This window comes from Pongo pygmaeus, chromosome 3 (assembly GCF_028885625.2).
Source record: "Pongo pygmaeus isolate AG05252 chromosome 3, NHGRI_mPonPyg2-v2.0_pri, whole genome shotgun sequence".
Lineage (NCBI taxonomy): Eukaryota > Metazoa > Chordata > Mammalia > Primates > Hominidae > Pongo > Pongo pygmaeus.
This window is the reverse complement of record NC_072376.2, coordinates 178016706-178028775: the sequence shown is the minus strand read 5'-3', so window position 1 is coordinate 178028775 and position 12070 is coordinate 178016706. Positions and strand designations below refer to the sequence as shown.

General features: G+C 43.9%; 1 protein-coding gene and 1 long non-coding RNA gene across 2 annotated transcripts; one reads left to right on the top strand and one right to left on the bottom strand.

The window, feature by feature from the left end:
- Positions 1 to 506: 506 nt before the first annotated feature.
- LOC129035317 (tripartite motif-containing protein 60-like) lies at positions 507 to 2270 on the bottom strand. Its single transcript, XM_054485587.1, is given in 2 exon segments — positions 507 to 1198; positions 1201 to 2270. Coding segments are annotated over 2 exon segments (1428 nt in total). The 5' UTR covers positions 1937 to 2270.
- Positions 2271 to 7110: 4840 nt separating this feature from the next.
- Positions 7111 to 12070, top strand: LOC129035323 (uncharacterized). Its single transcript, XR_008502165.1, has 3 exons — positions 7111 to 7188; positions 7895 to 8032; positions 11474 to 12070. It is a non-coding gene; the product is annotated as an uncharacterized LOC129035323 (long non-coding RNA).

Here is a 12070-nt window from a genome sequence, read left to right as displayed (position 1 = left end):
CATTGACCCCATAATTTTTTTTTTTTTCTTGAGAGGGAGTTTCGCTCTTGTTGCCCAGGCTGTAGGCTGGAGTGCAATGGCGCAATCTCGGCTCACTGCAAACTCCGCCTCCCAGGTTCAAGTGATTCTCCTGCCTCAGCCTCCCGAGTAGCTGGCATTACAGGCATGCACCACCATGCCCCGCCAATTTAGTATCTTTAGTAGAGGCGGGGTTTTTCCATATTGACCAGGCTGGTCTCGAACTCCCAACCTCAGGTGATCCTCCCGCCTTGGCCTCCCAAAGTGCTGGGATTATAGGTGTGAGCCACCACACGCCCGGCTGACCCCATTATTGATTATAAAGCAGGTCCTATAATCACGTTTTTTAGAAGTTGCTGAAACTGAGATATAAACTATTCTGTTTTTTTGTGGGGAAAACTGGACAAATTACAGAATTATCAAAACTATATTCACTGGCTCAGTTATGTCTAATAGTTGAAAGAAAATGACAGTCTTTTAATAGTTCTTCATTCAGAATCTGTTACTGTAGAAATTTTAAGAGGTTTTGAGTCAGTTCCAGTAAAAAAATAAGGCCAAAGTGCTCCTGTAAAATTATCATTAAAAGTATAGAGAAGAGATTTATCATTCAAATTATAAAGGGAAACTTCATTCATTTCATAGTCTAAAAAAATGCCAATCTTACTAGGTATTACTTGTGGCAGCAGAATAATTTCCTTATGGCCCAATACAATGTAATTATTCTGACTAGATCGCCAAATTCCCCATAATCCATCCTGTACTAAAATTGGTTGACTCTTCCTCCTTCTGGGAAGAGAGTCATTACAGACACCAAGAATCCATTCAGGCTTGTCTTTCACTTCTACTTCCCAGTACTGCCTGCCACAACTATATCCCTTAGAACCCAGAACAGCTGGGAGGAGATAAAATCTTCTTGGGTTATGAGGTACATTTTGTGTTGTATTTCCATAGTGCACAGTTTTTCTATCTTTTGAGACTATATGTTTACGATGTGCTGTTTCAGGATCTAGAATTACATCTACTTGAAATCGCTTGATAATTTTGTCTAGGCCAGAATATTGTGGAGGCAGATGGTAACCATATTCTTTTAATTTGAATAAGAACAGCTCAGGGAATTTTAAATTTTTATATCTGTGATAGATATCCTTAACATTTGCCAGTAATTCCAGTTCTGATTTAAATACATGCTCTCTGTCTCCTTTAGTAGATATTTTAATAAGGAGGTATAATCTGAAAATTTTGTTAGGCTTTCATTTAGTTGTGCTAAAATATCCATCTCTTCATCTGGCAATTGCCTAAGAACAGTCTCTTGCTCATTTTGGAGAAATAACCTAAGTTGCTCAAATTCAGACTTGACTTCTTCTGCCCTATGTTTTACCTTTTTCTTCAGTTCCAGTGATTTTCTGGTTTGCATAGTTATGACTTTTTCAATTAGTTCCACTCTGTCCTTCCACGGTGCATTGTATTCCTCCAGTTTTTTCCTATGATAGGAGGCAGCCTTCTTTACGGGCCAAACACAGTGATGCTGGTGATAAGTGGACAAACTGCACCTTGGACATAAAAGCTCTAGGTCTTTCTGACAGAAGAAAATCAAAACCTGATTATGCATCTTACACAAATGCTTCTCACACACATGCTTCTCTTCCTGCCTCTTCCTCTTCTTGCTTCTTATCTGGAGTTGCTTAGCAATTTCAGTCAAACTACCCAGCTGGGGATTGCTTATAAATTTCCTTTCTGGACAGCAAAAGTGGCAAAAGGGGCAGGGGAAACTATCATGTAGATCCTTCCAGGACATAATGATGCAGGAGAGACAGAAGTTATGCCCACAGCTGATGGTCACTGGGTCTTTCAAATAGTCCAGACAGATGGGACAGCTAGCCTCTGCTCGGAGGTCAGCCAGGGCCGTCACAAATTCCATTGAGCCTTGAACAAAGATGGTAGGTAAGGTAATTCTTTTATTTTAGCAAGGCCTAGCTCTCTAGAGCTCAAGACCCAGTACGCATTGCATATCCTCCCAAGACCTTGAAATCTGACCAGCTTTCAAGTTTTACTGACTTGGCATGTTGATGGCAGCTTCTAGAAACTTGTTAAGCCCTCAGCTCCTTAGCTTCAGAGTCTACTGCCACAAACACTTCACAGCCTGCAGCCTATTGCATACTAGAACTTAATAGCTGGGCTGCTGCTCTTCCCACTAAATGAAATAAAGTCAAGTTTTCTTCAAGAAAGCAGCCTCAGGTCCAAGATAGGGAATCCTTCCTATGAGTGAGAAAAGACACCATGTTAAAAATCTGATTCCATAATCACAAATGTATTAAACATTCACACAAGAAGGTTTAATATGAATTCACACAAGAATGTTTAAGAATGAATGCTAAAATCACGGAGTGGAAGTTCTTGGAAAAACAAGATATTCATATTGCAGAGATTCACCCTGTACATTACTTATTTAAAAAAAAAAAAACTAAAAAATATGGGACAAACTTATGTGCTTCCTGATAGGATGCAATGGCAAGTATACAACATTGCCTATATAATATTCTTTCCAAAAATATTGCCATTCAAGCTAACCCTGAGAAAATTACTCTAATTCAGATTGTGGAGCATCTTACAAGACAACTAGTATGCATTCTTCAAAAATGTCAATGTCAGGAAAAACAAGCATAAAAAAAAGGTTTCGATTTAAGGAGAGGAAAGAAACATGACAAATACAATGTGTGATTCCCTGATTGAATCTGAGATCTCGAAATTAAAAAACAAAGAAACAAAAAAACTAAAAAATGCTGGGAACAGGCCAGGTGTGGTGGCTCACACCTGTAATCCCAGCACTTTGCGGGGCCAAGGCATGTGGCTCTCTTGAGGCCAGGAGTTCGAGACCAGCCTAGCCAACGTGGCAAAACCCCATCTCTACTAAAAATATAAAAAATTATCTGGGCATGGTGGCATGTGCCTGTAATCCCAGCTGCTTGGGAAGCTGAGGCAGGAGAATTGCTGGAACCTGGATGGGGGAGGTTGCAGTGAGCCAAGATTGTTCGACAGAGCGAAACTCCTTCTTAAAAAAAAAAAAAGTTAGCAACAAATAAATGTGAGAATCTTAGTATGGACTGTATATCACATACTGTTGTACCAATGTTAAATTGGGCACAGTAAAATTATCATAGTAAGTAAAATGCTCTTGTTCTTAGGAGATGTATATTGATGCACGGGGGAACCCATTTGGAAGCCTGAAACTTTCAGAAGGTTCAGCAATTTAAAAAAATGTAAACAGAGAAAATGTGAATGTAGCAGAAAGGTAACAACTGGGGTGAGTCCAGGGAAAAGGTATAATCATGCGTACCCTTTCAGTCTTTCTTTAAGTTTGACACTTTCAAAACAAAAGTGAGGCAGAAAAACTTCCTGGCTTGCTTTTAAGACACCCACAGGTACCTGATTTTAAGCAAGTCAAATTCCTCCATCAAAGCTTGCAAGCCACCTAACCATCAATACAGTATTTTTTCCCCTTCCCCTTCTTTCCCTAGACACTTTCTCAACTCTTCTTCTTCCTCTCGCTTTCCTCATAACCCAACAACAGTGAGAGTAATACTATATGCATGGTTTTGATATGTGAAATTGGCTCTGTCTTGGTGATCTAGCAAGTTCTTTTACTATACAGAAATTCTTTAGACTAGCAGAATAGGAAAAAATGCAGTAGCCCTAGAAAGTCACCATTTATCCATTATTCCCAAACTTAAAGTTTTAACTCAGTGTCCTAGGACTGCACAAGCAAAAACTATCACAGCAACATGCTACAGGAGGCAGTATTTCACAATGTAAGCACTAACATTATTGAGAGGACACCAGGTTTGAATCCTGGCTCAGCTATTTGCTGTGTATCTTTAGAAAACTGATGTGTTTTGAGGCGTGCAGTCATTACTACTGCCATATTATGGCTGTCTTTTTTTTAAAATTATTATTATACTTGAAGTTCTAGGGTACATGTGCACAACGTGCAGGTTTGTTACATATGTATACATGTGCCATGTTGGTGTGCTGCACCCATTAACTCATCATTTACATTAGGTATATCTCCTAATGCTATCCCTCCCCCTCCCCCCACCCCACGACAGGCCCCGGTGTGTGATGTTCCCCTTCCTGTGTCCAAGTGTTCTCATTGTTCAATTCCCACCTATGGGTGAGAACATGCGGTGTTTGGTTTTTTGCGCCTCATAGCCTGTTATGAATTAAAAAAAAAAAAAAGAAAGAAAGAAACTATATACTCAGACCTATGAACATGATTTTTCTGTTTTACCTCTAAATGAATCATTTCAAGTTGAGGAATAGAAGGTAGGAAAAGTGATAATGGCATAGAAGAGTCTAAGCTTTTTACAAAGCATTTAGGCAATACATTTTATAAGCATTTATAGTACCTTTTGTAAAGCATTTAGGAAAGCGATTCTTCTTATCCTTCAGTTCTTATTTGAAATGTCATTTTCTGAGGAAGTACTCCCTGATCATTTAAACCAAGTAACTCACCTGTCAGTCATACTCACTGTAAACTTCACTTTTATGTATTTTATTACAATTGTAAAATTACTTTGTGAAAAAAAAAGAAAATTGATGTTTTTTTAACCTCATTTCTTTGACCTGTAAAATGGGAAGTATAACAATCTCTTTTTATTATAAGAATATCATGTAAATGGTAGCTAATATGTGCCCATTCTTCTTGGCCAAAGGAGCTTTCTGTTAGATGTATTGGAATCTGGATCCAAACAAGAGCCACGTATTGGCATTTGCTTATTAGTTCTTTTAAATCCTTTTTCAATCTAGAATAATGTTCCCTGCTTCCACCTTTGTCCTAGACTACCCAAATTCAAGATTTGCCTATTGCTTTTTTTTTTTTTTTTTTGAGATGGAGTCTCACTCTATCGCCGAGGCTGGAGTACAGTGGCACGATCAAGGCTCATTGCAGCCTCCGCCTCTTGGGTTCAGGTGATTCTCCTGCCTCAGCCACCCAGCTAGCTGGGACTACAAGCATACACCACCATGCCCGGCTAGTTTTTGTATCTTTAGTGGAGATGGGGTTTTGCCATATTGGACAGGCTGGTCTTGAACTCCTGACCTCAGGTGATCCGCCCACCTTGGCTTCCCAAAGTGCTGGGATTACAGGCATGAGCCTTCATGCCAGGCATGCCTATTGCTTCTTAACATTGTTTAACTTGTCCTTCAGGCCTTCACTTTTTTAACGAATTAAATATTTCCCCTCATTACAATCTGTTTATAACTCCCCATAAGTCAGGACAACATTTTTCACCCTTAGCTCACCCTTCAGAGCCCTCCATATTTCATTTTCTTCATCTGGCTACAGTTCCCTAAAGTACTTGGCCAAAACAAACAAATCAACCAACTAACCAACCAACCAACCAACCAACCAACCAACCTAGGTGCCATGCTTTCCCTTTTCACAAACCACTTGCTGCATAGATTACCCTACCCTCACTTCTTTCCTAGGACTAAGTTTTGGTCCTTCTAGAGACTCAGCCCAAGAGAAATGTTCTCTAAGATAATTTATTATATGTCAGGCACTATGCTAAGGATCTTCCATATAGTCACAGGTTCAACTAAACAATCAAACAACTCCATAAGTTAGGAGCTATTATCCTCAATTAGAGCTGTAAAAGCAGAGTGTACAAGAATTTGAACATGCTTATCCAACATTATGCTAATTGGCATAACCACTGGCATGATACTCAATCACTAAGTTGTACTGCTCCTTCTTTATACTCCCACAGCATCCTATGCATCCCTCTATATATCAAACCACCTTACATTTTTCATATTTGATATGCTCAGTTGTTCATATTTAATAACTTATCCCAATTTTTTTTTTTTTGAGCTGGAGTTTCGCTCTTGTCACCCAGGCTGGAGTGCAATGGCACAATCTTGGCGCAGTGTAGCCTCCGCCTCCAGGTTCAAACAATTCTCCTGCCTCAGCCTCCCAAGTAGCTGGGATTACAGGCATGCACCACCACGCCCGGCTAATTTTCTCTATTTAGTAGAGATGGGGTTTCACCATGTTGGTCAGGCTGGTCTCAAACTCCTGATCTCAGGTGATCCACCCACCTTGGCCTCCCAAAGTGCTGGGATTACAGGTGTGAGCCACCATGCCCAGCCTGTACTAAATTCTTTAAAGTTGAGAGGCTCCACATTAGCTCTTCCTTCAGCCTTGAAGACTTTGACGATGGAATTGATCCAATGAATGCCTCTTCATCCCTCAAATTCCGCCTGAAATGTCACTTCCTCAGGTGAACCTGAGTTCATAGGGTGGGGCACAATCCCACAGGGTGGAAGAGATCCACCCACGCACCCACTGAGATGCAAACTAATCCAAAGCGGAGTCTATTCTTCTTTCAAGGGTAGAGGATGCTAAAGGACTCCACCCTGTGACCCCAGGCTATGGGAAGCAGTTGACCCTGCAAAGCTCTCCACTCCCTCCCCATCTAGGAAGGGACGCGGTGCAGGTGAAGCTTTTAAAACCAACTTGCAGACTTACTTGGACCCTCAAGTTTGATCATATAAATAAAAAATGATAAGAATCTGAAAAGATCGGCCGGGAGCGGTGGCTCACGCCTGTAATCCCAGCACTTTGGGAGGCCAAGGCGGGTGGATCACGAGGTCAGGAGATGGACACCTTCCCGGCTAACACGGTGAAACCCCGTCTCTACTAAAAATACAAAAAAATTAGCCGGGCGTGGTGGCGGGCGCCTGTAGTCCCAACTACTCGGGAGGCTGAGGCAGGAGAATGGCATGAACCCGGCAGGCCGAGCTTGCAGTGAGCCGAGATCGCGCCACTGCACTCCAGCCTGGGCGACAGAGCGAGACTCCGTCTCAAAAAATATATATATATATCTGAAAAGATAGCCAGGGGAATTAAATGTTAGTTAGGGGCAACAGGGCCCTGATCACGGAGGAGGGCGCCCCCAGCCCTCATATTCTTCACATTGTCCCTGCACCCGGGGTCACAGAGCATGGGCAGACCCTTCCCGCCCACTTCCGGAGGAACCGCCAATCACTGCACAGACTAAGCCCCAGGCAGGAAGCCGCGCACTTGGTGGGGCTGGGGTTCGAGTCCTTCCTCGCGGGGCTCGGTGGGTCCTGCGCATCCTGTGGCCAGGGTTACTGATCTGTCTGCTTCAGGTGAGCTGGGAAGGCCACAGGAAAGGCCCAGAAGGGTCTCGACATGAGGCTTAACTGGGCAGGGGCTTCCTGAACATTCTCTGTGCCCAGATCTCCGAGTCGCTGCCTGCCCACGACTGGATCTCCTCAGTCTCTGGCGAAGCTTTTGTGAGAAATTCAGAATTGTAGCGTTAGAATGGGGGTGGTGGGCCTGCGTCAATTAAGCTTTAAATGTTATGATCCAAGTTAGGGTTTATGAAGTGGCCATGTTTCTTCAAAGAGTTAATGTACGTGTTTGGGAGTGGGGTGTAGGGAGTTAAGGGAGCGAAGTGCTAGCTGCCAGTTGAGAACCCACCAGCCTACGTCGTCTGCACCCTCGACCTATGTAAGCATCCTTTAATCCTCACAAGGGTCTTACAGGTACGAATTATCATTTCAGCTTTGTAGATGAGGCGCTTTAGGTGCAGGCATGTTAAGAATCAGCCGGTTTGACGATAGTTGAAACTGAGAGCTTGGAATCTACTACAGGTTTTATTTATTCCTCAAACAAGCTAGAGACATATTCCCACCAAGAAGCTTGCTGCCTAGTGAGGGATTTTTACACTTTAGGTAAAGAATGCAAAGTAGCTGTAAAATCACATTATAACTGATATATGACATGATGGGGAGCTAGGCAAAGAACTTGGACTAGATCTTAATGGATCATTTTGCTTTGTTTTCCTTAAAGCATAGGTTCACAAAGTACAGTCCGCATGCCAGCAACATCATCTGGGAACTTAAGGAAAAACCAGCCCTACTGAATCAGAAACTGGGGATGTGGCCCAAGCAATCTTTTACCAAGACCTCCAGGTGATTATAATGCAAGGTAAGATTTGAGAACTGCTTCCATAAAGTAATAAAAGACCAGTGGAATGTTTTCAGTTGGTAGGTGAAAGGATTCTATTTGTATTTGAAAAGATCAATTTTGCTACAGACTTAAGAAATTGGAGGCACCACTGTGTATCTAGGAGAGAGACATAGGTAGCTTAAAGGAGGGTGGTAACTGTGCGTACAGAGCTGTTAATTACGTAAGATACTTAAAGGATTATAAATCATTCTACTATAAAGACACAAAGACACATGCACATGTGCCAGGCGCGGTGGCTCATGCCTGTAATCCCAGCACTTTGGGAGGCTGAGGTGGGTGGATCACCTGAGGTCAGGAGCTCGAGACCAGCCTCTGGCCAACATGGTGAAACCCCGTTTCTACTAAAAATACAAAAGGAGCCAGGCATGGTGGCGGGCGCCTGTAATCCCAGCTACTCGGGAGACTGAGGCAGGAGAATTGCTTGAACCTGAGAGGCGGAGGTTGCAGTGAGCCGAGATTGCGCCATTGCACTCCAGCCTGGGCAACCAGAGCGAAACTCTGTCTCAAAAAAAAAAAAAAAAAAAACACATGCACACGTATGTTTATTGCAGCACTATTTACAATAGCAAAGACTTGGAACCAACCCAAATGCCAATCAATGATAGACTAGATAAAGAAAATGTGGCACATATACACCATGGAATACTATGCAGCCGTAAAAAAGAATGAGATCATGTCCTTTGCAGGGACATGGATGAAGTTGGAAGCCATCATTCTCAGCAAACTAACACAGGAACAGAAAACCAAACGCTGTGTGTGTTCTCACTCATAAGTGGGAGTTGAACAGTGAGAACACATGGACACAGGGAGGGAAACAACACACACTAGGGCCTGTTGCAGGGTAGGGAGTGAGGGGAGGGATAGCATTAGGTCAAATACCTAATGCATGCCTGTCTTAAAACCTAGATGACAGGTTGATAGGTGCAGCAAACCGCCATGGCATATGTATACCTATGTAACAAACCTGTACATTCTACTCATGTATCCTGGAACATAAAGTAAAACTAAAAAAAAAAAAACAAAAACATCACTCAACAAGACAGGCATGGTGGCTTATGCCTGTAATCCCAGCACTTTTGGGGGGCAAATCACTTGAGGTCAGAAGTTCCAGACCAGCCTGGCCAACATGGTGAAACCCTGTCTCTACTAAAAATACAAAAATTAGCCAGGCCTGGTGGTCGGTGCCTGTAATCCCAGCTGCTCAGGAGGCTGAAGCAGGAGAATCACTTGAACCCAGGAAGCAGAGGTTTCAGTGAGCTGCTATGGCGCCACTGCACTCCAGCCTGGATGACAAAGAAACTCTGTCTCAAAAAAAAAAAAAAAAAAAAATTAAGATAGAAGCCCTATTGGCCAGGTGTGGTGGTTCATGCCTGTAATCCTGGCAGTTTGGGAGGCCAAGGTGGGCAGGTCACCTGAGGTCAGGAGTTCGAGACCAGCCTGGCCATCATGATGAAACCCTGTCTCTACTAAAAATACAAAAATTAGCCAGGCCTGGTGGTCGGTGCCTGTAATCCCAGCTGCTCAGGAGGCTGAAGCAGGAGAATCACTTGAACCCAGGAAGCAGAGGTTTCAGTGCGCTGCTATGGCGCCACTGCACTCCAGCCTGAGTGACAGAGAGACTCTGTTTCAAAAAAAAAAAAAAAAAATTAAGATAGAAACCCTATTGGCCAGGTGTTGTAGAAACCCTATTGGCCAGGTGTGGTGGTTCATGCCTGTAATCCTGGCAGTTTGGGAGGCCGAGGCGGGCGGATCACCTCGGGAGGCTGAGGCAAGAGAATGGCTGAAACCTGGGGGCAGAGGTTGCAGTGTGCCACTGCATTCCAGCCTGGGTGACAGAGACTCCATCCCAAGAAAAGAAAAAAAGTTTTTTTAAAGTTTTAAAAAGTTACAAGTTTAAAATTTTTTCATTTTTCAAAGCTAATATTGTTAAAAGATTTTACCAAATGCTAAATAATTAGAAATATTTTTGCTTTTGATTTACTTGTAGTATTTGAACTCTTCATAACATTTATTATTCAGTTTATACAAGTCATATTTAGGTATATGCATAACTGAGTTATGAAACACAAATGCTTTAGCCACCAAGTGGCATGTCAGTAAGTTAAAAAAACAAAAAACAAATAATACAAAATCTTTGTTTACATCACATTGGAAGAGAAGAGAATAGTGCCAAAATAGACATACTAATATAGCCTCTCAGGAAATGTTACCTTAAAAATAGGAAAACTGAGAAATGGAGCTGGATTTGAACCTGGGCAATGGACTCAAATCCCATACTTCTAACACCAAGTTATGTCAGTTCCCTTCCGGACATGAAAATAGTTGTGAACCAGGCCGGGCGCGGTGGCTCACGCCTGTAATCCCAGCACTTTGGGAGGCCCAGGCGGGCAGATCACGAGGTCAGGAGATCGAGACTACGGTGAAACCCCGTCTCTACTAAAAATATGAAAAAAAAAAAAAAATTAGCCAGGCGTAGTGGTGGACGCCTGTAGTCCCAGCTACTCGGGAGGCTGAGGCAGGAGAATGGCGTGAACCCGGGAGGTGGAGCTTGCAGTGAGCCGAGATTGCGCCACTGCACTCCAGCCTGGGTGACAGGGTGAGACTCTGTCTCAAAAAAAAAGAAAAAGAAAAGAAAATAGTCGTGAACCACTCTACAAATAAGAAACACACTGGCTGGGCATGGTGGCTCACACCTGTAATCCCAGCACTTTGGGAGGCCGAGGCGGGCAGATCACCTGAGGTCAGGAGTTCCAGACCAGCCTGGCTAACATGGTGAAACCCCATTTCTACAAAAAATACAAAAAATTAGCCAGGCATGGTGGCATGCCCCTGTAATCCTAGCTACTTGGGAGGCTGAGGCAGGAGAATCGCTTGAACCCGGGAAGCAGAGGTTGCAGTGAGCCGAGATTGCATCATTGCACTCCAGCTAGGGCAAGAAGAGCGAAACTCTTAAAAAAAAAAAAAGAAAAGAAAAAAGAAAGAAACACATTAACAATTAGCAGTCATTGATAAGTACTATTTGTTAATCAATAGTAAGACAAAAAAGCAGCAGGCAGAGTCCCTAACCCCACTCAGTGAGGCTGGGAAAGGGTCCCTGTGGTGAATTTGGGAGGAGGAGACAAGTGGGTGGAAAGGACATAGGAAGAGGTCCGTCTGGGGCAGAGAAGCAGGGGCAGCTGGCCAGTTCGCTTCCCCACCACTTGACACTCCCATTTCTTGTCATGGCCCTTAAGAGGGGGAGCACCTGGACCCCATGAGACCACAGTTCCAGGGCAGGTGGGTACCTCGGGCTAGGCCAGTGAGTGGCCCTGCTCCCCAAAAATCCCTCTTGACCCTGTTCCCACTGCAGGAGGTATCATTGCACTAAGTAACACCGTGGCCTGCTGTCTCCTCCTGCAGCCAACCGATCAAGAGGACAGCACTGTACGGCGTGCGGAGACCCCCCCTGGGGGGAAGGAATCACACTGGGTCCAGGTGATCTCTGACAGCAGAGACAGACACCATCCATTGCTGAGCCAAGGCAATGTGTGAGCACTCTTCACGCCTCAGCTCATTAATGCTCCATAATGCCCCATGGGTTCCATGCTGTCTGACCCTGTTTATGGATGGGAACACTGAAATGGAGGCTCTGTGCCTTGCCTTAGATTTGAGCTGAGATTTGAACCCAGGTGGACATCCTGAGCTGGGGCATCAGCTGTGGCATCCCTAACAAGCCAGGTCATCCACTTGCCGGTCTCTGCTGATGAAGCCTGGATGGAGCCCGGATTCAGGACGATGCACAGAGGACATCACCATTTGGACGAGGCCCCCCTCCTGTTCCCAAATCTCTCCACTCCACCTTCACCTGCCTCATCTGAGGGATGAGGGGCACCTGCTGGGCTACCTCTAGGAACTCCTTGGTCCTCACTATCCACACCCTCCCCTTGCTCTCCTTCCTTAGAAGCACAGAATCTAAAGCTGCCAACTCTGTACATAAAGACACTGAGATTAAGAAGG